The sequence below is a fragment of the Vanellus vanellus genome, assembly GCF_965231255.1.
Source record: "Vanellus vanellus genome assembly, chromosome: 4".
Taxonomy (NCBI): Eukaryota; Metazoa; Chordata; class Aves; order Charadriiformes; family Charadriidae; genus Vanellus; species Vanellus vanellus.
In genome coordinates, this window is record NC_138909.1 from 32,139,601 (window position 1) to 32,166,118 (window position 26,518).

General features: G+C 41.1%; 1 protein-coding gene across 7 annotated transcripts in view; it reads right to left on the reverse strand.

Moving 5' to 3' along the window:
• PDLIM5 (PDZ and LIM domain 5) overlaps positions 1 to 26,518 on the reverse strand; it is a 130,470-nt gene that overhangs the window by 21,978 nt on the left and 81,974 nt on the right. For 6 of the 7 annotated variants that reach the window (XM_082482204.1, XM_082482208.1, XM_082482207.1 and 3 more), the window contains exons 7-9: positions 26,255 to 26,427; positions 24,627 to 24,663; positions 22,980 to 23,986 (exon numbers count right to left, since the gene is read on the reverse strand). In XM_082482204.1, coding sequence (XP_082338330.1) covers positions 23,893 to 23,986; positions 24,627 to 24,663; positions 26,255 to 26,427 — 304 coding nt within the window. In that variant the 3' untranslated portion in view covers positions 22,980 to 23,892. Of the gene's footprint in view, positions 1 to 2,972; positions 3,158 to 12,791; positions 12,924 to 13,772; positions 13,929 to 14,700; positions 14,788 to 15,522; positions 15,718 to 19,547; positions 19,665 to 20,502; positions 20,638 to 22,297; positions 22,328 to 22,979; positions 23,987 to 24,626; positions 24,664 to 26,254; positions 26,428 to 26,518 lie in introns of those variants that run through there. The other variant, XM_082482209.1, reaches the window with a different exon arrangement.

Here is a 26,518-nt window from a genome sequence, read left to right on the forward strand (position 1 = left end):
TCTTGTTTGGTTAAAATTTTGTCAGGCCTATGACCTACAAAGCCAAATTTTGTTTGGCCTGTGAAGCACTGGCAATTTTACTTTAAAGAAAACTTTATGCTCACAGACTGCAAACAAACAGCAGACTGAAGCCCAAACATGCCCTGAAATGGTTATGGGCTTTCTTTTTCTTCAACAGCTGACTAATTTTATCAAATTGTATCAATTTTATCTCAAGTATTGAAAAAGTTTTACCTGTCAGCATGCTGGTTTCCAGCCTTATTGAGCAAGCTCAGGTACAGCAAAACCTCATATATGTATTTATTTTTTTTGTAAAATACAGGGCTGAGAAAAAGATGGCAATGCCATCTCTTCTGTAACCATGCTTAGGTCTCCCCCATCTGCTAGTTTTGCATTACCGACTTCTTGAACGCCACGGGTAATGCATGGCAGACATAACCAGAGGTGAGCCTAGGGCAAGTTTAAGGGGCAGACCAGCAGCGACACCTCTCAGATAACCTCTGGACAAGCCTCTGGCACCTTGGCAGCTGTTGGAATTTCTATCAAATCACGAAACGCTCCCTTTCAACTCAAAAATTGGGCTAGCAGGCATGCTACGTATGGCAGTTGACTCATTTGCAGACTCTGCTGTAAGATGCCGGTACCTTCAGACTGATAAGTCAGGTAATTCAGAACATGAAAAAAACCTAGGACCATTTTGACATCTCCAAACGGTCCGTTTTTCCTCACCGTCCCAGTGAGCAGCTCTACGAGTGGGGGGATGAGCACAGACCAGCTTCCCATGGCAGCACATGACTCCACATGCCCCCAAGATGCGAAGGATAGCTGAAGCTCCTCTGGCAGGTGGGACATCAAAACCTTCTCCTGCCCCTGTTAATTCCGGGGCAGCAGCCATTCACACTGCTGCCTTTTCCTCCCTGCTCTTTCCCATTATATTTTTATGGGGGGGGTTTCAATGCCTCTTTCTCCTACAGTTTTTATTTCTGGCTCCCCCAATATTTTTGGAGGAGGTAATGACTTTGCTTCTTTGGAAGTTAAGCAGTACATCTCAGGACCTTACAGCAAGGCAGCACAGACCTGACATACTCACGACCATTGCGTTTCACCAGCTTCCCTATCAGTAGGAATTTCATAAGTTTTTTTGTGAGATATTCTGGAACATAACAACAAAAAATTCTCTGGTTGGCTTTCCCCCTCGCCTACCTACTTGGTACCACTAATGTGAATAAAGAGATTTTCACATTATCTAAGAGCACGGGCACAGATTCTCAGAGAAGTATGGAATCAAGTGTAATTTAATTTGTCCTTCTAAATCCTTCTCCTTCATGTGTCCATCATTAAGAAAAAAAAAAAAAAAACCAAACAAACCACCAACAGACAAAAATCTATTGCAAACATTAGACTTGTATTAATACTGAAGTATGCTAATAGGATTTAGCAGGGAAACACCTACCAACACACAGAACATGGGTGCGGTACTACCAAAACCCCAAGCTGACAGGTGGTTTCTGTGCAAGTGGAATAAATTTATCACTTGGTGAGACAGAAAGAGAGTTACCTCAAAGACGGAGCACAATCAGTTGCTTAGAAAATGCAGGATTATCGTATTCCCACGAACATTTGCCTTAAGTACGCATGCTAAAAAAGATGTAACTTTAAAAAGAGTAGTGTGGGGTTTCTTCCTCTAACAATTGCTAACTCAAAGAAGTAAAACAATGCTAGAATTAAACGGTTCTAAATTTAAATAACTCTTTACCTTATCCTTAAGAATACACTCGATATTTGACAGGGAAGTATAGAAATGACAGTGTATTGCCATCTCGAGGCTTACTAGCAGAACTACATGTCCAAACCAAAATCTATTTGTTACCAGGCACAAGATTATAGCCAAACGTGGCAAAGCCATTATAAAACACACAGCATTAGCACCATATGTTTTATCTTCGTTTTTATGCCAGGGCCTCTGTAGTTCCTTTTCTGGACTGGATATACTTTTAAAGAGGGAAAACCCCTTAACAGTAAAACCAAAAGAAAAAATAAAAATGCTTTTTAGCATCTTAGATCCTGTAAGAAAGAGAATCAAGAATATTCATCTGCAGTTAAAACTTAATTGGTAATACAGATTTCCCAGATCCTTTGAAATTACTACTCAAGTTTAGTTCAGCACCAAAGGCTTATTCAATTGAAGAAACAAGTAACATTAACAGAATACCCCAAATTACAGCATGCAATATTACGAAAATATAGGTACACAGTTACACTTTGTACATCCTAACACAGGTATGGTTGTAACACAGGAGTGCTCATAAAGAAAGTGGCGTGCCAAACATAAGGTTTTTTGGTGCGGGTTTAAAGGGGTAAGAATCACCAAACTACATTCAAAGGCAGAAGCTGTGTAAATCGGCCTTTCAAGAACCCACCTGTAAACAAATCTCCGTATCACAGACCTATGCAATGCTCTGGTCCCTTGCTCGAATGAAACCTACAAATGTCAAATACATAACTACTTTATCCTTTTAGTATTTTCTTTTTCTTTTTTTTTTTTTTTTTAATTGAAATCTACTTCAGAAAAGATCACTTGGTAAACACGTGTCTGTTGATATTCTCACCCCTGAAATAGCACGGAATATCCTCTGTTGAATTTACAGCCACACGGCAAGTGCCAAGTTGAAACCGTGAGGTGTGGATATGTCCCTGTTTGGCACGTACACTTTTAATCGAGGTCAGAGAGATCTGATTTTGCTTGTTTGTGAAACTAATTGTATCTATGAGCCTGCTTACAAAGGGCTACTGGTTTCTTAGAACCGCTAAATCTGATTTTCTTCTCCATTTTTCTAAACCAACTGGCCGGTACTCAAAACAGACAAACAGCCATTCGCAGGCCGCTGTTTTAACACCCACGGGGAGGTGCCTTTTCCCCAGCTACCCGCAAGTCTTTTAAGCGAAGAAGAAAAAGCTTCACTGGAAGTTACCTGCTTGGCTTGGGGGCTGCCAGCCCGAGTACTTGGCAGCAGCCGGGGGTGCCGTCGGCTTGAGGGCTGCAGCAGACGCGGCGCCGGCGGGAGCAGGTCTCACGTCGGCGTTCTCTTGGCGGGCGGGCATGCTCCTCGCCGAGGCGGCCACAAAAGCGGCGGGCTGGGTAGCCTCCAGGGAATCACTGTTGGGAAACGAAGGAGGGAGGGAGGGGAAAAATAAAATGCATTTCTTGCTAGGACGGGAGCGTTTGGGCAACGGAGGTGCGGAGCGACGCCTCTACACCCCGGTGCAACAGAGCAGCACCCACCACTCCGTCGTCACCAACGCCAGGGTGATCACCCCAGGAGAACGCTGGGGAAGTTATATTTTCAAGCTGTATTTTTTAAGAAGCGGACACTTGAGTAATTTCTGCCAAAAGTCAATATAGACAACTAAATCCCTTCACAATTTCCATTTAAAATAATTAAGCCCTAGACTTTTTTCAATACTTCCTCTTTTTTTGTTGGAGAATAGGCAAATAGTCCATATATCCAGATTATAATTGTAGATCTTAATAAAAATCATCAATCTGTAAGCGACTTACTTATATGCAATTTTCTTCTACAGGCCACTGCTTCCTCAAATTATTAAGTATTTTAAAAGAGCTATAAGTTTCTTTATTCATTAAACAGCATGCATAATACTTTATATTGCCTCTTTAGAGCAGTTTACAGCTGCTTTTATACTTTAAGGGTTAGCAGAACTCTTTTAGCTATTTAAAAACACGCACGATGAAAACTGCACTTAATCACAGTTCAAATAGAGTGTGAGTAGCCGCTAAGTACACTGCCAGCAAGAAAATTTGTTCATTTCTTATTTTCAGAGGCTCTTCAAGAATGAGAAAGTTATCATAACAATTTTTTTACACAGTGTAACAGTACTTGTATAATGGGTATTTGCCTTTGAGAGGCCGAAAACAAATATTTTCATTAAAAATGTTCAAAGTAGAAGAATAATTGCTAATAAAGGTCATTTGCAAACTAAGAGGATCACAAAACCAGGAAATGAACTCAAGAATTATAACAGCCAAAACAATTCCAAAGATCTATTCTGTGCAGTCTGGAAACCCATCAGTTAACACATTAGAAGCCTTCTTGTGTTCTTTCGTCTATTGAAGAGAAACAAATTTAGAGCACACGTGCATATTTCACCGGGCTCCTTCAGAGAATTACAGATTGGGCCAAGTTCATAAAGTAAAAATCCTTGAGCTGTTTTTACAAGTATTGCACACGCACAATACTGCCTTGCCCATACCACATGCAAGAACTTGAACACACCGTGAGGCCAAAACGCAAGTTCATAACTTTGATTTTTACTCTTTTTTTTTTGTCTCCAGATTTACAGGGTTAATAATTGATGCATTTAGAATCTTTTTCTGGGTAAGGGATAAAAAAAAGATTCAGGGACTATATCTGAATGCTCAGTTTAATGAGTAACAGCTATTGCATTTGTAGGCTTTTAGGCTTTTGATAACAGCGGTAGCTGTGCCGAACTGACACTGATGGATTTGCTGTACACGGCATGCACAGACCCAGCGAAGCACAAAGTGAGATCTTGCGTTCTGGTACGTTCGCATGTTAAAAGGCATTTGTATAGTGCAAATGGAGGCATATAAGGTACACATTAGACTCCTTAAAGGCTTAGGATACAAGTCTTTTTAACAACAGATTTTGAGGCAGCGGAGGTGTAACTGCATAAAAGCCCTGTTGCAGACTGAAAGAAAAAGGATAGGAAGACATCCTCTGACATTAAGTAGCAGGCTCGGTAGTTGAAGATGAGGTAGTTTAGGACTGGCTTCCGCTATGAAAAAAAAAAAAATGTGTCTGCAACTTCAGTGTCACAGAAATCTCCTTCTGAACTGTTGAGTACAGTATAGTCAACCATAAGCCATCGAACCCACTCCAGCCCAGAGCCCCATTACAACGGTAAGAATTTCTCAAAACACTGTTGCTTCTTAAAAAAAAGAAAAAAAATAAAGTTTCCTCCTTCTCCATCCAAAGGACACATCGCCACTTGTCAAATCACTTTTCAAGTCTAGCACCTCTTTACTGCCTTTATCTGGAACATATAAAACATAAATCATGTCCTAAATAAGAAAATCCTGCTGAGCCAGCAGCTGTCTTTACACAGAAGAGGCTACTTAACAAGCACAAATGGATGCAAGACAAGCAAAAAGGGTGTCCTTCAGGCAGAAGGAGGATAGAAAAATGTAGAAATGGCTGAGGTGTGCTGCTGGCAAACTGCAGCCTCATAGTAGGGACAGGCAAGGAAGCACACTGATGCTAGCCACAAGGCTAGTTGTAATGCCAATTTGTACTTCCACCGTTGCCATTTTTGTGGTTCAATGCTGAGGCTTGTGCATGACATGGCATGCTAGTTCCTGAAGCAACAGATTACTGCAGACACTTAAGCTTTCATTTAGAAAACAAAAAGACTAGAAAGGTGAATGCCAGTGACCTCAAATGAAAAGACAATGACAAATCCAGCTATAAAACCACCTGTGATTTTTGACCGCCTCTGGTGGTTTATGTGCCAGAAGCCCATCCTAGAGAGAAGCTTCCCAAGAGAAAAGCTTGAAGCAGTCACTCTGACAGAGGGGATTGCGTTGGCCTCAGGGCAAAACTCCTGACAGCTCTTGGACACCCTTTGTACTTCGTGCCTGGTTCTTTCAAGCAAGAGTTGAATAAGCTGAAGCCGGCACTACAGCCCGTTAATTTCAGAGGCAGGCTGCTACTGTAGCTTGCTTGGCAAGTCTCTCCAGTGCGATACTGCCCACCTATGGTGGGCTGCAGGAAAAAGTTCACGCGCCGGTTTTCCTGAATTACAGCCTCTAATCACACAGTTGCCTGGGAGCGCAGGTGCGGTGTTCTCCAGAGAGAAAGATAGATCCATCTTTGTCTCACTTTCAAAGAAGTGCTGCACCCTGGAGATGTTCAACCTTTCAAGTGCTAAGCCTCTTCAAATGCGTGCTTCAAAATTAACTCCTCAACATTTTACTTTACGTTCTTCTACACCGAGAAACACTCAAACTTCAATTATTTTTATCCAGCTTCATAAATAGAGCTACGTATCTTTTCAGAAGGTCACTTACCTTCTACCAAGCGGCTGTACAATAACCACAGTTAGACCTACTAGTATTTTGTAACTCACTCGGATACTGTGCAATGATGACCCAGGATTCATTACTTCGAAAATACATGGTTTGAAGAGACAAAAATATATACAGAAATTCAAGAAAATAAATAGGTTATAGAAGAGAGCTCCCATCTGTTTTGCGCTAGAAAACTGAAAGAGGAATGATAAAGCTTACATACATATTTACCAACTTCCAGCTAAGTAGCTTTCTCAGACTTCCCCGATGACACTCATAGGTCAGGTTCAGGTCAAGCACATTTTGATGTCAAAACACTTGTAGTGCTATTTATGAGAAGCATACCTTCTAACTCTACCTTTAACTTCTGTTTCATGTGTCTTAAATGATTCCTCCTCTGCCTGTTGAATACTTCCAGCAAAAAAGAAAGTTTTTCGTGATGAAAACTAACGCAACCTAGAATTACATCCATTTTAAGACAGATGATGCTGTTTACAAGATGTGAATGCTCTGCTGTCAAGCTTTGGGCAAGGGGTTTCAACACTGCAAGAATGAAGGAATGGCAGAATGTGAGCCTGACTGACTCAGAGTCTCATGTCCTGAAAACCCACTGTGTGTTTAATAATTTCCGAGCAGATTAATCAAAATAACCCTGGAAGTGGGTTGCAAGGGAAACAGATTGCAAAAACAGCCCCCCAAAAACAGTCCAGCAAAGAAGCAAGCTGAAGACACCTCTCTATCTTTGACATATGCTAGCTTGTACACGACACACTCTCCTGAATTCCTACAGAGAATTCCGACAGACTGCACAGCACAGCCCTATGCCTAAGTGCATGTATGGAAAAGAAAGAAATTTTGGGGGGCCCGTCTGAGACCTGGGGAAAAACATAGGGCTCCAGTGCCAGTGCAGACTTTATCCAGAGCTCACAGCAGGTTCCTCACACTTACCCCCACCAGATAACACAAGCACTGTGGAAACAGGCAGAAGAGACTAAAAAGCACCTAATAATTCCTCTGCTATTCCTCCTCGTCTTCCTCCCCAAATACCAAATACTGTATTACACCCTGGTTTTTGGTGGGAAGATGGGAAGAAAAAATCATTGGCCAGCTGGTTGTCCCGTGGCTGAACATGGTCCTGACAGCTTCTTGGATGCCACAGAAGGGCAGTGGGCAGGGAACCTGCAGGGGAGGAAGAGTGTCCAGGTCACATGTGAAATGAGCACCTGTGTTTCAGAGACCACTCTGGGATATTCGCATCCATACCACATCCCCTTCCTTCCCAAAATCAGGTGCATCCAGACAAGGCTGAACACACTTAAAAGGCATTTTAAGAGACTTGCACTGGAAAATCCTTCTGAACGTATTTCGAGATTTTGACGCCCCTTCCTCTCTCCTCAAAATCCAAGAGAAGAAAAACAGATGGTCTGGGGCTATAGATGCTTAAATCTTCCTCCATCCTTCCATGGAAACACTTAGATAATGCTGCCTAGAATTTCTTCACGCACGCTTTAGAGAAGATAACTATGTGTCATGTTGTTATTAGCCAAAGGAGCAGCTACGGTCTCAACTGAAAATGAAATACAGCTTGTTGTCGTGTAACTTCTATCACCACTAAAAGAGTAACAAGGGCCAAGTCTCTCAGACTTTCCCAAGAGGTCTGGGTGGACTTTTTCCTCATGCAAGCCCAAGGATACCAGGTTATCCATCTGTAAACATCACTTGAGCCCCGACTCAGTCTGGTACATCAGTATTTTCCTAATAATTCTCTGGCTTATAAATGGTATTTTAATTCCCACTTGTTGTCCAGAATGACTGCGTGAGTCAGGAACAAGTCCCCTGTGGTCTGAGGAAGCTTGCTGACAGGAGAGGTCATGTAGTATCTAACAGACAGTCTGTAAATGCTTTCTTCAGATGGCTAGGAATTCTGTGAGGTTATTTTCCCTTAAGAACACTAAATCTTTAAAGACAAAAACAAGACCAAAAAAAAAAAAAAAAAAAAAAGAAAATATGTGAGCAAATCACTCCTGTTGGTTTCTGGCACAACCAAGTGGAATATGATAGCCTTGATTCTGCTTTATGGCTTCTAAAACCAAAATACACTTCTCCAAAGCTTTACAGCAAGGTATTAGCACAGCTGAGAGAAAACTTGAATCTCAGAACTCAATTTCTTGTTTCAAGCTATGTTAAGTCATGCTCATCACATGATGCATTTTGTCCAGTATCAAAATATGTGTTGACTGAAGACATCTATAGGAGACGAGAAAAAACCCAGGTATGAGAATGATGACAAAACCTCATGAACAGGGGAAATACATATGCCTTTTTGCAAGGGCTTTCTGGTGTAACAATAAAGAAACAGAAGACAAGAAATACCGAGTGCTGACCTTGTTGCCACCCCTACTGCAAACCCATGGTCTCAGTCAGCTTTTTAAAACTGTGTTTACGTTTTGTGTTAACCTAGCAGTGCTCCAATGACTTGCAAGAAAGAAGAAACTGCAAAATAAAAGAACAGAAAGAGAGAGAAGAGAAAGCGGTGGGGTGGAGGCATTTCCATATCAAGTTACAGCGAGGGCGTATGTAATCCTTCTGCGAGCAGTCCTCTACCCAGAAACAATTCACAGCATCTTTCAGAGTAAGTACTCTCTCAGAGTCAACAGCAGTGTTTATCTCACGAGGCCAGCCTATCCCCTTTTCAAGTGATTGTACGTGGCATAGTGTCAGGTAGATAAAGCAAAAGCCACGTCACCGCCCACGCTTGCTAGCATCTCCCAAAATTTCACCGCGTTCTTGCCACGCGATTCGAATTTTAGGGCAGAGCTTCAATTTTTGGAAATCCAAGATATTAAATACATCACTTCTTTTGTTGAACACACGTAGTTTGTTAAAAAACACAAACCCCCATAAACTGAAGGCTATCTGAAGGCTATCTCCGTTGCCATCAGGATGAACACTTAGCTTAGTGAAAGACCGCACGGCCGTTATACCACACACAGTCCACTTCTGAGGAGTCTGGTAGGGGAAGAAAATGCGTGGATGTGCAGCACCACTTCAGGCCAGCGAATAACAGATATTAAGTGAGAAAAAGGTCAAGTTCTCTGGCAGCTACCCAGTACAGAGCAGTTTAAGACAGCCAGCTCTTTGGAACAGAGATGGCGAAGTGAGAGAGATTAAAGGGGAAATATTTCTGGAGCCACCCTACTGCACAAAAAATCAAAACCCTGCTTTTGCTATAGCTACAACCTTCCTGAGGCTTTTCCCCAGAGACAAGGGCAACAAGCCTAAGCTACCTCAGTAAAATAGATTCATTACCTTTTCATGAAAGTTATACGAGATGGAGCTAGAAAACAAAACTCCCAAAGTTGTTTAAGCTTATTTACTTGGCTTTCTTGGTTGAGCCAGTTGCTTTTTGAACAAGTTATTCTACTATACAATGCTGTACGCTCATCTCTTTAGTTATGGGACATAAGGTTTCAGCTCTCCTTCCTTTCCAACTATTGTGTTGCGCCATGAAGTGAGCTGCCACTTAAAATATTTTTTCAGCATCATATTTATGCACACATTACAATATGTCATTAGATGGGCAGTAATGCCAAGACACTTTAATACCCAGTTTCTCACACTCATTGGGTACGTTCCTCTCAAATCTATTATATTTTTCTTTTTTTCTGACATAATTGATTGGGTTTGCTTGATCTTTGTTGAACTTAAATGAGAACATGTACTTACTGACAGTAAACTGTATGCATAATTTGTCATCTTCTATCTCTTTTTCTTACATTTCTCGATCCATACAATAGGGCTGTGCTCCTTTTTTTTTTTACTAGGATGAGGCAGCACAAAGCTTCATTTCTACCGTTCCATCTACTGGCAAGCCCTTCCTCCGTCCCAGTGCTGGCAGCTCAGGATGATAGTAAGGAAAACAGAAATCATTACCCTGGTACGTTGTATGCAATTTCAGACCAACACCAGTCATTTTGGGAAAAAATCCTTCAAAAATGCAATTTATGCATAACGTTCTCAGACTAATGGTATTGCTACATCGCATTTCCCAAATTTTAGGTCATATCCTACTTGGGATGTCCCTAACAGCCTGAAAATCATACGCTTCCTGTATGGCCTTATGCCACTGCCTGTCCACAGCAACCTGAACTGGGATAACATGGCTATTACAACGGTTTAAGAGGAAATTTGTTTGTTTGTTTGTTTTTCACAAGTTTAGAAATAACATTTAAAAAACCCTAATAATCTATGGATGTTTATTTCAAGATGTTCAACATGGATCTTGATATATCTAATATCAATAAGGTCTTTGGGGGAGGCTTATACGGTTTCTGTATTCCATGTACAACCTCCTGCCTCCCTGGCACACCTCTTTCCAGGATGAAAGTTCTGCATTGCTTGCTGCCGTTCCCGATGGGCAGTCCCATGTACTCACAAGGGACAGCAACACAGCCAGTTTGAGAATCTCAACTTTCTAGCCGAAACACGTGTTTGCATCTCCAAAAATAAACCTTTAAAATGAGGAGTTTTGTGTCCAGTTCTGGGCTCCCCGGTTCAAGAAGGACAGGGAACTGCTGGAGAGGGTCCAGCAAAGGGCTACGGCTTTAAACTGGAAGAGGGCAGGTTCAGATTGAACATTAGGAAGAAGTTTTTCACTTTAAGGGTGGTAAGGCACTGGAACAGGTTGCCCAGAGAGGTTGTTGAGGCCCCATCCCTGGATGTATTCAAGGCCAGGCTGGATGTGGCCTTGGGCAACCTGGTCTAGTGGGAGGTGTCCCTGCCTATGGCAGGGGGGGTGGAACTTCATGATCTTCAAGGTCCTTTCCAACCTAAACCATTCTATGATTAGGGGACTGGAGCATCTTTCTTACGAGGAAAGTCTGAGGGACTTGGGTCTTTTTAGTCTGGAGAAAAGAAGACTCGGGGGGATCTTATCAATGCTTATAAATACTTAAAGGGTGGGTGCCAGGGGGATGGGAACGGTCTTTTTTCAGCATTTCCCAGTGATAGAACAAGAGGTAACGGGCACAAATTTGAGCATAGGAAGTTCCATCTAAACATAACAAGGGACTTGTTTACTTTGAGGGTGGCAGAGGACTGGCACAGGCTGCCCAGAGAGGTTGTGGAGTCTCCCACTCTGGAGACATTCAAAACCTGCCTGGATGCCGTCCTGTGCAACCTGCTGTAGGTGACCCTGCTCTGGCAGGGGGGGTGGACTAGATGATCTCCAGAGGTCCCTTCCAATCCTGACCATTCTGTGAGTTTCTCCCCATATGGAGAGCAAATGATGGGTAAACATAGAGCCATTTTTGGAGGCAGGAAGGGGTTTGCTTTCATCCTTGTAACAATCTACCTTCATTTGCAGCTTATGCCATAAACAATGCATGGTAGTGAGTGAAGGAAAAAAGAAAAGGGAAGTCAGGGAATTCGCTTTCACTGCCATTATTGCCTCTACTAAAGTATCAGCAAACAAACACTACAGCTAAAGAATAGTCTTGCTGGCAGCACATCCTGAACCTCATCCGTGGTGCACAGGTATGAGAACTCCTGGAGAGGTTTTCCCTTTGGATGCACACATAAAAAGATTTCCTCATAATTATCGTTTAGTGGCAAAAGAAAATTAGTAGTTACGGTTCCATTATATCACTGTAATTCTGTTAATTTATTATTTATTTTTTTTAAAGAAGGTATGCCACAATGTTGGAAAATTTGATACACCTTAAAATTGTCTGTTGGTGTCTAATAACTCCCATTTCCCCTCCCCCAAGTTAGGGCTACTTTAGCCTTTTCTAGTGACTGAGGTCACCTTGGAAGCCATGAAACAGGAGGGAAAGATCTAATATTTCTTATTCAACAGAAGTTTTTTTACATCAAGTGGATCTCAGCTCTACTTATAATTGGGCCTTATATCTAGAAGGGTTTTACTCTTGTCAAAATGCAAATAAGTACACAAAAACCCACAAATTATTTCTTCCATGGCACAACTTAATATATGCTGTCCTGTAAAAATACCCAAATAGATTTCTGCCTTTGAGGCCGAAGTCCATTACACAAAAGCAGCTTTCCACAGTGTTAACATAGCTGCGGTCAGGAAACGAGAACAAAAAGTCCTGTGCACTGAACAGAATCAGCACTGGAACAAAGGGCCTAGACAGCAAATAAGTTTTAAAATAGTTATTTGCTGTACCACATGCCAGTTGGTTGATTTTATACATTAAAAGTGAGCTTTGAAAAATAGCAGCTCTTTGTTCCCAGAGCACCTTTGCAGCCTAACACGCTGCTTTACCTGTGCTCAAGGAACTGTTGCAAATAATTCACCTGGATAGAGGTTTCAAGCCAGAATATCTTACTCATTCTCCAGCCGGCTATTTAGAGTGACAGTGCCTCCCTCGGAGGCTCACGACGCAACACAAGCAGCACCGTGCGTCTCAGAAGGGCACCCGATGCCAGTGAGGAAACCTCTGCTTAGTACGGTGAACTTGCGCAATCACCATGGGCAGGACCAGGGTGAAGGTTAGTTCTGCAAAGAGGTGAAAACCAGTAGGATTTGGGGTAGGTGATCTCGTGCCAAAGACCACAACAGGCAGACTGCTTCAAGCGTGCAGACAACAGAAATGGGCTTTGAAGGAGAAGCCGGTTTCTTGTGAGTCCTCAGTGCCAACCACGTGCCGCACTCGGACAGTACCTCTTGCTCTTCTGCAACTCCAGAGCACTTGTGGACTTCCTGGAGGGCCCGATGGCCTGCAGAGGAGGCTTAGTGACAGGTGTGATGAGCAGGGCATCCAAGAGCGAGCGGTAGACGCTAGGTTCGGAGAGTCTAGCAAGCGTTTAAAAAGACCACATAAGCAAACTAGGTGACCCAACAAAGTTCAAGTTGGCTGGGATCACTGAAAACCCAAACCTCCTCATGAATATCCTGTAAGTTCTAGAGAAACTTAACCTAGGATAACTGATGTAGAAATTATGTCTAAATAACCAGTCCCCGAAGTGGTGACACACAGCAGGGGGTGTGCAAGACAACCCACTGGGGTGTGAGAATAATTTTTTTTTTTTATTTTTACCAATAATAAAGTAAAATAGAAACTATTTTTAAACTAGTGGTTATTTAATCTTTTTCTCATCCTTTTTTTAATTTCTGGGTTTGTGTATGTTTTATAATGTACATAATAGTACATTAGGACATTTACATAATTTAGAAATACATAAATATATTGGAGATGCACGCTTAAAAATTTTTTACTGATATAGGTGCATGATCAAAAAACTTGAGACCACTGGTCTAAGCAAGCCTTTCTAAAAAGCAATTCAATAAAGAATTAGATGCAACTCAGAGTTACCGTCTTCAAGTATCTAAATGTTACTCAAAGATGCAGATTATTCTTTGTCAGCTGTCTAACATAATTATTTTTTACAGCTAGTTTACTGACTGAACCATAAAACGGCTTTCATGAGGATCAAAAAAGGCAGAATTACTCACCAGAGAGTAGCAGTCTGGAGCTAAACTAAAATAGGGCATGGGACCCTTGGACATATTTTAACGACTTGACCACCACGCTACTGTTGAAAGAGTTGATTTTACAACCCTGCCGGGAACCAGTTATTCTTGTGTGAGCTTCAACTTTCTTAAACCAAGCTACAAAACGTGCCACTTAAAGCTGATGTCTACCTGGCCCGTACAGCAATGGCAGCAGACACGGCAGCAGCAGCCATGCTCTTAATTTTTGATCTCTGCTTGAAAGGAGAAAGAACGGGGAGAGGAGCAGGTCCAAACTTGGGATGACTTCCCAAAGGATTTTCCAGCAGTACTCTGCTCGCAAAGAAGCTTTGAGGCAACAGAAGAGAAAACAGAGAAAACAGGAAAGATTGACAGAGACACAGTACAATACCAGACTACATTAACCACTGGAAAGTTATGTGACTGTAGGCTCCCAGTTCACAAAAATGTCAGGCAATGTATTAGCCACTTGAACGCTAATGTAGAAAACAGCAATTTTGATTTCCCCCACAAATAAAACTTTCCCCTCATCAAGTCAGGATTCAGCATCTGTCAGCCTTCAAATTCCCCATCCCAGGCTCTGCCTCACACCCCTGGGTCGTTCCCACTGAACTCCAGGACACCCCATGTGGATCCATCTAAGTCTCCATGGTGCTGACGAAGAGACCTGAAGACCATTTAACTTCTTAATGATAAATAATAAACGTGGCAAGCTTTGGAATATTTGGTGATATAACTTCAGTAAGTCTATTTTTGGCCACCTTAATGAAATTTGGTGTGGTCCTCACCCCATTTTCATCTTCCCTACTACTCCCTTGGGAGGAATGCAAACGGGGGGGGGGAGTGAAAAAAACATACTGGCTCCAAAATTGTTTTTGCAATGGTGCATCCATAACCCAGGGTCTATTTTAAAATGTCAAATAATTTAAGATTATTCACAAATTGCTGTGCATTTTCTTTAATCGTTTCAGAAGTGAACAAAACACTCCAAACACACAACCGTACTTCACACCACTTCTCAGATTTAAATGCAGAAACGCTGCCTGAAGATCTTGCTTACACCTAGCAATCTGCTGTAGATATACCTTAAAAGATTTACCTTGCATGACTTACAGATGAGTTAGACCGATAGCTTGAGATTTTACTGAAAGACTTTGTTTCGCAAGTAGGCAGAGATGCATCATGCCTGCTCAAAAGCAGCAAGAGAAGAAAAGTCATTAGTCAAACACTTGGTACACTTCTGGCAATGCTAACTAAAGCTCAGGAGGAGTTCATTTAAGGATTTTTAAAAGTCCTCCTTACCCATAAAAAAAAGAACAGAGGGAAGCACTTACTTTCCTTATTGGTAAACACTATACTCTGGATCTTATGTCACTACAAAAGTTAATGCTTGTATCCTCCTCCAAAAACTTCAGGTTATTGAACAATTCAGAAATTACACATTTTATAGCAAGGGTGAGTAACCTTTGAAAGCCAGGTGGATAAGATGTGTAACATCAAAAGAATCATACATTAGCTGTATGATTCTTTGATCGTACGTACACTGTGCTGTGCCTTCCCCCAAAAACCTTCTTCCACACTTGGACTCTCTTCACCCCATGTCACCAACTTTTGACAACAAAATCACCTTCCAACCGAATCTCCTACCCATGACTGGTTTCTCCACCACCAACTAAGGACCGCTTTAATTTTTTAATTACTTTCCTAACTTTTGCCTAAAAGCTACTTGAATTTCTAATTGCTATGCAAATTTCCAGAGCAGTGTGAGGGTCAGGAGCCACCTGTGAGCAGCTCCACCTTGATAGCTTCATCATATTAAAAAAACAAAACAAAACAAAACAAAACAACAAAATCAGGTGAAACTGTATGGCAAATTTTAGTCACCAATAGTGCCTTTTTAAGGCAGCTGGCTCAGGTGTACCTGGGAGAAGCGGGAAGCAGCCTGAGGGCCGATTCCACTGGTGGGGCTGCAGAAGGTGGCCACCCGGCCGCGGAGGTGGGCAGGGGGGGCTCAGAGGTCTGTGTGGCCACTGTGGACGTTGCGGGGAGAGGCGGCGCTTTATCAGCCATCAACAAGCTTGCTGCATCTGGAGCAGGCAACTCCGCAGTTGTTTTCCTAGTCGGTGTTAATTTCACAAGTAATTACAACGAGACAATGTACAGAGAAGAAATTTCTCATTTGATTAAAAATACCCAACAGTAATGGACAACTCTTTCTAGCTGATGTTCTCGCACCTTTCGTAAGAAGAACAAGTGAATATCACACGAGGGGTTTTTTTCCTTCCCTAGGAACCAAATACTCATTCCCCCAGGAATCAGGCCAAGCCAAAACTGGTTCTTTGGGGCATTTTTACAGCTGGAGCTCGAGAGCTTAGAACCAGGCTTGTTTAACCACAAAACCAAAACTATTTGGGGAGTTTAAAGTAGTTACTCAAAAAAAACCAGACAACAAACTTGAGAGAGAGCACAACCAGTGTATTAGAAACTCTACCTAGTGTAAGCAGATGCCACTTTAGACACTGTGGCTACATGGCTGCTGGTATTTAAAACCTGAATAACAACAGGGGGATGAGGGGCACACTTGGGTAAGGCTTCCAAAGGGTTCTCAAACAAAAGTTCTCTGAAGTAAAAGAAAGCAGAAGGACAAGCAGCATCCACCACAGGAAAGCAGTTTTGTTTTTTTCCCCCCATATCTTACTTCCTCTTGCTTGTCACCAAACCAAAACAACCATAGAAGATCTGATGGTTTTAGCTTGGTGAGTCCGAGGCCTCCTCTTCTCCCCAGCCTGACGCTCATTTGCCACTCAAACGAGCATCTCCTGTCTTTTCAAATTTCCTTTTGCACTACAACTGAGGGAAGTTGTTTAGGAAAATTGATGTAGAAATGTCAAACCTGCCAAAAAGGAGATCTGGCCGAGTTGAGAATAGTACAGCAGCAGTTACAAAAATTCACAACAAAATAGGGGTATGCACAGATTATACCCTTTCCTGGAGTTGCCCTCAAGTTCTCCACAACTTCATACAGCGTTTTTGCGAAGATGCTTTGTAAGTCATAAAAAGGGCCTTGAAGAAGGCGAGGAGAAGGGGAATAAGTTACACTGCTCCAAAGGGTATATGCTCCAAAGGGAGAGCAAGCCGACTCCAAATCGTGTTCATACATACACACGTACTCATTGTATTTCCATTTTTCACTTGCTTTGGCAGTAGCTAGAAAGGGAGTAAGAAATTACTCTCGGAGATTACAATTTCTGCAGAGAATATTCTTGGCTGTCCACTAACCAGAAAGTACACCACAAAAAGGATTAATACCTGCTATTTAATACTAAGTCTTTGTATTTATGACTATCAGCAATAATTCCATTAAAAGAAAAGATAAAAGTAGGTCTGTATGACTGTAAAAAGCGTTTATATAGAAGAGCAATCTAAAGACTTGCTGGCACTTGATCTGTTTCATATTAGTTATATATTTCTCAGGAAGTGCCAGATTCTGTGGTTTACATGGTTTAAAGTTGCCAGGATGACTTTTTAAGATGACTCTAAGCAACTTTCTGGAAAGGCTGTAATTGCTCGTAAATATTTTACTGTTAAGCTTATAGGAGGACATTGCATATATGAAATTGAGTAATAATAGACTATAAATTACAGTAGTTGGCTATATCACTGTATGACTAGTTTAGACTTTCAATAAAGAACTAAAACTACAATAAAAAAGCATTATGCTTTATATTATGAAGTCTGCCTTATAAGCAGTGAACCTAACTTTAATCCAGTAATGAAATCCAGATCCTTCATACATTTCACAGCAAGCTCTTTCTCCTTCTTGGTGGTTCAGAGGTGGGTGGTACAAATCACAAAGCTTCAGCCAAGAAAGGACGGAGCCCATTAGGAAAATAATGACTACGCCAGTCATTGACAACAAATGCAGGGCTTGAGTGGCAAAAGCGAGTCTACTGACTTTTGGATGGCCCAGTTCTGCTTTACTAAAAGTCTGACATGGCATGCACCAATTGCTCCATACGGATTTCTGACAGCTGCCATTTAATAAAGAAAGGGGTTTTGGAGATCAGCTTTGGGTATTTTGCCCATCCAAAAGAGTGTTATAAAAGCAGCGACATCGGCTCAGTAACAAAACTTAAAAACCAAACATAGTTGCTACAATGATGACCTCTCGTTTCAGGAGAGAAACAAGACTACACAGCTTTGTCAAATAATTTATGTTCTCCTTCCCACACTCAACGCTAATCCTTCCCTTCTACAGCTCTGCAGAAGCTGCACAGATTTCTGCCCTTCTTGAGTAGAAAATACTCATCATCTACTTTTTTGATTATTTGTATAAATAGTTCGTCTCTCCTCCTGAACCACTGTAAATGCACCTTTCTGACTTCCTGTGGCTCATTTTAAAGCTGCCCTCTTGCTAGGTTAATTTTGCCAAATAATAAACTTAGAACCATAGGTCTTGAGTGAGAGCAGATTTAAATTTCCTTTCCCTGGACGCAGATCCAGAGCTAGGATTTAGAAAGAACTCCTTGGTAGTCCACAGTAGTTGTAGCAGTATCTGCAAGGCAGTAGGTGTAATCAGACTAGAGTTTCGTTGGTAGGCATGAAAATCAATTATTGATGCAGTACCTTTTGCCCTGCCTTTTTTGTGCTAGGTTTTCAGCTTAAAAACCAAAAAAAAACCCCAAACCCAAAGAAAGAAAAACCAACAAAAAAAAAAAAAAAACACCATGGGTATTGCCATACACCTTTCGTGTGTATTTTTCATCTTTGGCGACTCATAACTATTCATCCCAATCTGCTTCCTGGGATTTAAGAGAACATGCTGCTGAAACCATCACAACCAAGTCTTCTTTTCTGTATTGGCTCAAACCAAAGGTTCCCATGAAGGCCCCCATTGGCCTGCTGCCCAAGCAAACCTCTGTCATCATCCACCATCCCCTCCTGATTAATCTCATGTTAGCTCCTGAAGCTAACCCTCTTCCCCCAGACACCAAAAAACAACTTCGAAAGACACTGTAACAAAACAGACTTGACATATTCTGTTATGAGGTTTCACCTCATCTCTCTCAGCTGGTTGAGACTATTGCTTTAAAGGGGAAACTGTCAGTCCCAAATCTTAGTGTTTCTCGTTGCAGAAAGCCCACACAGGTACAGGCAATAGTATATTCCTGCATGCTTTTCCCAAGGATGAGTGTCTGTCTAGGGGCCTGGTAGGACCAGGCACTGTTCATTCAATTCTCATTTTTAAAGGATCAGCTTTGTTTCATCTTATACCTTTGTGCTTGTGCATGTTAAAAAATGCTCCTGCACTATGAAACACAAACCATCAGAAAATGTTATTGACCTTCAATAATAGCATCATAACCCTCGGAATTACTGCCACTGTCATATCTCCAATTACCATCTCTGTCTAGTACCCATAGATGACCTCCAAAACATCACCGATCTGCCAAGATAAGTGCTGGTGAAGCTATCCAAGGCCAATGACAGGAAATTCGCCAGATCATCACCTAGCTCTCTTTGACTGCATCACAGCACAGCACAATGTTATGAACGAAATAATCCACTTATTAAAAAATTATATTTTAAAGGCACTCCTCTGTGTATTGAAGAAATCTGAATTCACTTCAGAGTTGTTGAGACCACAGACAAGTTACTCCATCCAAGTGACAGGTGGACACCTACTGACAACATACCGACACACACTGAACATTGTGCGTTATTTGAACTGGTACCCACGAGAGTGTTCATGAATCTGCTCAGCTTTATTTAATTTCTCTTCTCCTTCCCCCTCCTACTGTTTCCAGGAAAATCCCCAGTCACGGCAGATTAATAAGTTTAAGTGAATGATGGACAACCCTCCCTCCCCTAAGAGAGGCAAGTCTAGGCTAGAAGAACACATAGATATATCATTAACTGAATTGAAACCCCCTCTGCATGATTTACCTCCCAGGAGCTGCTGCAGCAATGTGTTCAGAAAGGTTGGGAGAGGGGACACTGCCAGGGGAGGACTCTGCTATCGGCAAAAGAGCAGCTGCAGGTTCTGGTCTAGCACCGTTCGCACTCCAGTCACAGTAATAAAACCAAATGGAGACACACAGAGGAAGAGATTTTTAATCCACGTTAAAATAGTATGCTGAACAGGAGACACTGTGCATGAAAGTGTTAGTAAACCAAAAAAAAAAACAAAACCAAAACAAAGAAACCAAAAAACAACCCAACAAAAAAACCCCACAACTAAAAAAAAAACCCCAAACTTGGAGTTTACAGCAAAACATAAATAGGGGGATAAAAATCAGGCACAATACACTTAGGAAGCGTCACGCTTTCAGTGAAGTTTGAGAAGTGTCCTGCTGCTTATAAACACAGAAAACCAAGTAATATTTTACATTTACAAAGATAGAACACACATATTTAGTGTTACATTATGTGATGGAAAACTCTTAGAAAATAGTGGAAAAGAAACAACCATAAGGGCTAGTGGGATCAACTCCCAAAGTTTTATACACTTTTTGCTGCAACTTTTTTATGTTTTACAGAGGTTAGACTATATATTTCTCAATATTTTTTCATATCCTTTCTTTTTTTCTCTCCAGTTGCAATAGGAAAAAAAAGTAAATCTAGAAAATGTTGTCTTAAAGCCCTCTACTTGAAGAAAAGTACCTGTCAGACATCTCACTGTAATACACAAAAATAAAAGTAAACTATGAGGTAGAGAGCAAGTACAACCACAAGTTTTGAGCAGACTAGATTAGCCACAGGAGCAGTCACTGCTGCCTTTATTTATTTTTTTTTTTCTGTGTATATATATTAGCATGCAGAATTGAGTACCTTAATAAAATAGGGAGCCTTTAAGTGCTAAAGATTAGTGAACAAACTTAGGAATAACCAGGGAGCAGACCTCATAGGTGGTAAAGGTGTGGCTGGAAGTTCTGGTACAGGTGGCATCTCCAAAGTCTGGTTAGCTATGGAGGTTTTTTTCAGATTAATACAGGTATCCTGGGCTCCTGCTCCATTAGGCAGATCTGCAGGTATGCTTTACGGATATTTATGACATGGGGAGGAAAAATAAATACATTACAGGTTGTTTCAGGACTGACCGAGAGTAGGACAGATATTTTTCAGTTGCTATGGACCAGCTAAACTACAAATCTGGAAAATCCAGACACATCTTCACTCAGGACAATGAACTGACTCTACAATTTAAGGCCAAAACCAACTCTGTATCTGGTTGCTCAAAGGAGATAGTTAAAAGTGAACATCTAAAACATACTTGGAAATCGGGTGCTGCAGAATTAGAACTAATCACTTACTAAAACACAGAAATAAGCTTTACATAAAGGCTAGACTTTGCCTTTGTAAGCTTTAAGTAATTCGTTTGAGAGTTGCAATTTACACCTTTCAGTGAGGGCTTTCTATTTCTGTTCCCTGTCCCTCCAGATGCTGAAAAGAAAAATCTATTTTATCCACACAAAAAATCCCTAGTGGGTTGCAGTTTAGGGATGAACAATAATAAAAAAATCCACAGGGCATTTGTCTTGGACAATGTCTGCCTGAAAAGTTGAATATTATTATATTGGGATATTGATCCTTAGATCACTGATGGAATAGAAGTTTCTATTTCATTGTTTCTCGTATTAATTTTTCTAGGTGACCTCATAAATGTAAGCTTATTCTTTTATATCAAAAACACTCAGAATATTTTATCAAAGATCAGATGTATGCTGGGAATTGGACGTGCGCTAGGGCATGTTTTCCACATGCAAATGGAAAAGTAGTCCGTTGTTTTGGAAACAGTAACAAAGTCCAAAATTTAACGTCAATAAGTGTTGTGCAATAGGGATATTGGGCAAAAAGATGACATCTTTAAAGCAGTAGATGAAATTAGTTTCACACATTCATAAAATATTTTCTGAACTCGTGATTTGTTACTATCAGTTTATAGGAAACTAATAATTCTTGTAGCCTTTCTCAAACTATTCTCATATCTTCAATAGATAGACTCTCTGACTACCTACGTTTAATTTTACTCAAAACAGAGGCTTCTATTCTCTGGATTATTTAAAGAGGCTTTTTCTTCCATTTCTCACTAAAGCAACCCATCCACAGGGATAAGAGTTGGTAAGATAGATAAACATAACGGTAAGTTAAAAACCAACGTGAAGATATTCTCGTTACCTAGGGACATGTCCAAAACATAAAAATACTTGAAGGTCAAACCATTCTGCCCTCATGAAGAAAACTTTACAGACAGTCTAAGTGACAATGTTTCGTTTCTCATTGCATTGTTGTCCTCTGAAACTCCTGTCTTCCTTTCCATACATAAATTCTTTAAGCCCAGCAAAACATTTTCAATACGCTATTTCACATTCCTACTTCAACACACAGTGGTGTGTAACAAACTGTGGTGTATGTGCACTCAGCAACACACTTGGGTTTAGTAACAGTACTCACTACCAAGTTATGCGATGGCAGGGGGATCAAACCGATCGGCACTTCTCTTCAAAACAGCCTTTAGGGAAATTATTAAAGTGAATATTTTCTCCTACCGTCCCTAAGGAGTTAACCCAAAAGGTGTGTAAGACGCGATAGGTCTTGGTCCATCATTACCAGTGCAAATCTAAATTGTACTTTATGGTGTGCATTGTTAGGCATCCACATCGGTGACTGTTAGTGTTAGATAACTTGGCTATTACCTGACGTCTCCGTTTTCTGTTTGGCTTTTCCTAAAGATAAAATGACAAATACCATAAGCTACTGCTGTACTGTATAGCAGTATAAACCATCTGAAAAGGAAACATAAGCTTGAAATGCTGCCAAAGGTCTCCTGTCAATTTTCCAAGTTGTCCAATGAAAATAACCGACCCCCCCCAAGCCCGCAGAGGCATTTGCAGTGGACATCGATCCATTCACAGGACCAATTCCATCAGAAAAGCGTGGAGGTATGCTGCACAAACTACAAGCCAACTGCAGTGGTTCTCATTACGCAATTATGAAAGATCGGGCTTTCATACGTGCTTTACAATTCACCTTTGAAGGTTTGAAACTTCTCTGCTTCAATAAGCATTGCAAAAGGCGAGAGCAAGTTTTACTTTGTACACTTCTTACTCCTGTAGCCCCCCCAAAGGGTCAAGCATTTTATTTATTTCTGTGAATCTCATGTTGATTTTGACAACGCAAACACATACTCCGTTTTTTAACATGATCAGGAACTCCACTACTGTGATAGCTTTGATACTTTCAGATTGTTTCTACTACGCAGCAGGGATATAATTGTTTCTTTTACTATAATCTGTGAAGGTGCAATGAAATTACAGCTCCGTGTATGAGAAGACTATTCAAGGAGTCGGAGAGACTCAAAAGAAAAACAGACAGAGCTAAGATAAAAGCAACTTTTATTAAAATACTCTTCAAGCTTCAGAAAGCATAAATTAATGAATGTGTAGCTACTATAATACATTATTTTACAGGAGAACCACAGGGCCATGAAGCTTTTATAAACACAAGAAAGCCTATAAGCTTCACTCTGTAATAAATAAATACTACCATCTTATCTTGTTCTGGTTAGAGGATGTGTTGAAGCTCTTACAGGTACACTGCAGTATTCTGCTCAATTTTTTCTAAGTTTTCCACAATAATGAACATATTACCAGTTTAAGCAGCAGAATCTTTATATTGAGCTTGCACTTTGATTCGCAACATCCGAATTTTATTTTTATTTATTTGCTCAAAAGCAGTCTGTCTTCTTGCTCTACTTCGTAAAACATTTACAACCACTCTAAAATTGACCTGCCGAAAATCTAGTGAAATCCAAGATTATTATCCTCGTAAGTACAATAGTTTGAAATAAGTGCATACAGTCCCTCTTCGTCTTCTTCCCTCATCCCCAAAATCAAAGTAATACAATTCCTTATTCTTTGTTCATAATTTTCTGCTTTCTAAGAACCTACAGTAACTCAAACTCAGCAATGCAAATGACTCCTTTAAGGAAAGAAAAAACAAACAACTGCAACAGCCATCTTCTCCCCCACATTGGGAGATTCAGTCACCCAAGTTGTTCTGTTTTAAATACGTAAATTTTTTTTTCAACTAGTGATTAGCACAAAAACATTTTCACCTTGTTTTTTACACATCAGTAGGAAAGTGTTAGAAAAGTATAGAAAAGGCTAGAATTTCTCTTGCAGTAAGGCTAGTGAAATGTTTTCTTTTTTTTTTTTTTTTTTTTGCAAAGCAGATGGAAAAGAAGAAAGGAAGGAAGTGTTTCTATTTTGCTTTTGCAACTTGGGTAAAATCACTGGACATTAAGAACACGTGCTGAGACTTCATGGTGCCAGTCACGTAATTTTGTATATTTGGGGCTAAAGACGTGGATGGGAACCTTTTCCCTGTGGAAAGAAGTGACAGAAGAAAAATAAGAAAGAAAGAAAGAAAGAAAGTTTGTCTTAAGCAGTTTCACAAGCGAGCATGCAATCTCCATGCACTATTCCTATCCGCACGTTGCCTTCCTCTCTGTCAAAAACTTGGAGCCAGTGTTAGGCAAAGTCAGTAGGAAAACTCCCACCAACTGCAGGAACCATTAGATTTAGCCACCGGTTGGTCCTCGTTTTGAACAACGCTTAAGCCAAAGCAAGGAGACGGCTGACCCTCGTTTGCAGTCCAGAACAGTAATACTTTCCAGCTACGCCTCGCAATCTCATCCACACTCGCAAATCAAAAATGCCTGGTTAGATCTAGGAAAAGGAAAACACGTCGACAAGCTGACCTTGCACAGAAAACCCAGTCAGTCCGAGTTTACGGAAAATCTCAAACTCCTGCACAAACATTAATGCTGGACTGCACCAACAGATTTAAGAAGGTCGGGCTATGCAGAAAAAGATCTTGATTTTTACATGCTGAAGTAGAAGGCAAAAAAAGAAGCAACATTTTAAAAACACCCAGATGTCGCACAAACTCACCAAACACTGTCAGTTAAGAATTAAGACATGCAAACTATTAAAGTAATAAAAATGTAAAACAGCAACTCACTTAGTCTTCTTTGCAGCTTCATTTTCTGGTTCTTTCACTGCAAGAAACGAGAAAATTTTTATTTTCAAAGGCATTGTACGTCTGTACACTGAGATTCTCCCCTGTGCCAATGCATTCACCACAGCAGGAAATGACAACAAGGCTCGTTAGGATGCCTCCATTCTAAATACGCCCCAATGGAAATGAGATACGTCTATAAACTTCCAGAGCCCCTTTGCCAGCAGGATGGCTGAAAGGCGGCTCCGCTGGTCTCTGCCCTTTCCCTTGGCCCACTCTCCACGTTGGCATCGAGAAAGGTGAGTCGAGAAAGGGAAGATGAATGGAAGTCGGGAGGCATTTCTTTTGGACGAACATCCAGTGGGTTTATATCAGGTGATAATCCAAGCATCTGTTTGCAGCCAGGCGCTGACCCACCAAGGTGGCTAGGGGACTGCACATGGGATAATGTAAATTCCCAGCCCTGATTTTGAGCTTGGCAAATCTCATTGCAGTCGCTTTCTTATACTATTTGTCAACGCGACTAATTCATCAGTACTGGATGACATGTTACTTGACGTTCGGGTCTCGTATTCTGCCCTTACAAGGATCAATGAGGAGAATCCAAAGATAGAATCATAGAATAATGATCCATTAATAGCACGACACAGGCCCACAAAACAATCAGGTAACTGTCCATGTTCAGCATATTTATCACACATGGACAATAATCCTTATTTGGGGAGGTGTCATCATTGGCTTCTAGAGTAATTCTGCCAAAGAACTAATAGTTAATTTAATCAAATTTGCCCCCGGGGAGGGGGTCCGATTATTCTCACTGCCTTCTTTATTGTAGCACTAGCTATGAAAAGCAGAAAAATGAAACAATCACCTCCACATTAGCTGCCTCAGTCTGAACACGACTGAGCTCAAATCTCCTGATGGCACTTCTGATGGCTTTTACACAACATTATAGCTCTCAGCTAATAAATTGTAACTGACAGCATAATATGAAATTGAAGTTTTGCCATAAAATTATATGACTGGGAATGACCTTCTCCCCATCATCTGTTCCAGTCCACAGTACATGTACTCACACCATAGCATAAGCAGATGATGGAAACACGAATCTGGGAATAAATTTATGCTTCTTAAATCATTGCAGATCCCATACCTTTGTGTGACTGTCAAAGATTTTCTACATGCCCGAAAACAGCTTAATTTTTCTGGACCATTACATTTGAACAGGAATGTCCCCATTTTGGTGATAAAGGAGAGGAAAGACACGAGAAACACATACATGCCAACGTCTTCGGGAGTAGAAATGGAAATTTTAAGATTTATCTAGAATGTATTAATATTCAACTCAATCAGGAATAATGCCCAGTAACATATATGTCCTGATCTATTTAGCAATTGCGGGAGTTCAACAAAAATATTTTCCTACTATAGCCTTCTCAAACTTTTTTTTTTTAAAGAGCTCACCCAAATTCCACCTACTGGATTTATTACCCAAAAGGGAAAACGCAAGAGATGTGACTGAATCCTTTTAGTATTCCCCACCACCCCTGGCTTTTAAAAAAACACCCATCTCTCCAAGGCCACTACTTTCATTTTGTGTTCACGTTTCGTAGTCACACCAAACTACTCACTACGATCCGTGCCGGTGATTTGGGCAAGGATGCGGAAAGAGCGGGACTGGGTCGTGCCTGTCCGGGGATGCCAGTCTTCGGTGTCTTCAATCAGTCGCTTCTTGCTGGCATCGCTGTGGGTGGGTGTGTGGTAAAACTCTGTATAGGTATCCACAATGTGCTTCCTCGGAGGGCTGTGCCAAGGAGAGGAGAGAGCAGAGAGCGAAAAAGCTTCAGAGACCACCTGGGTTGGGGCAGCTACAAAGACACGGGCACAACTGTGAC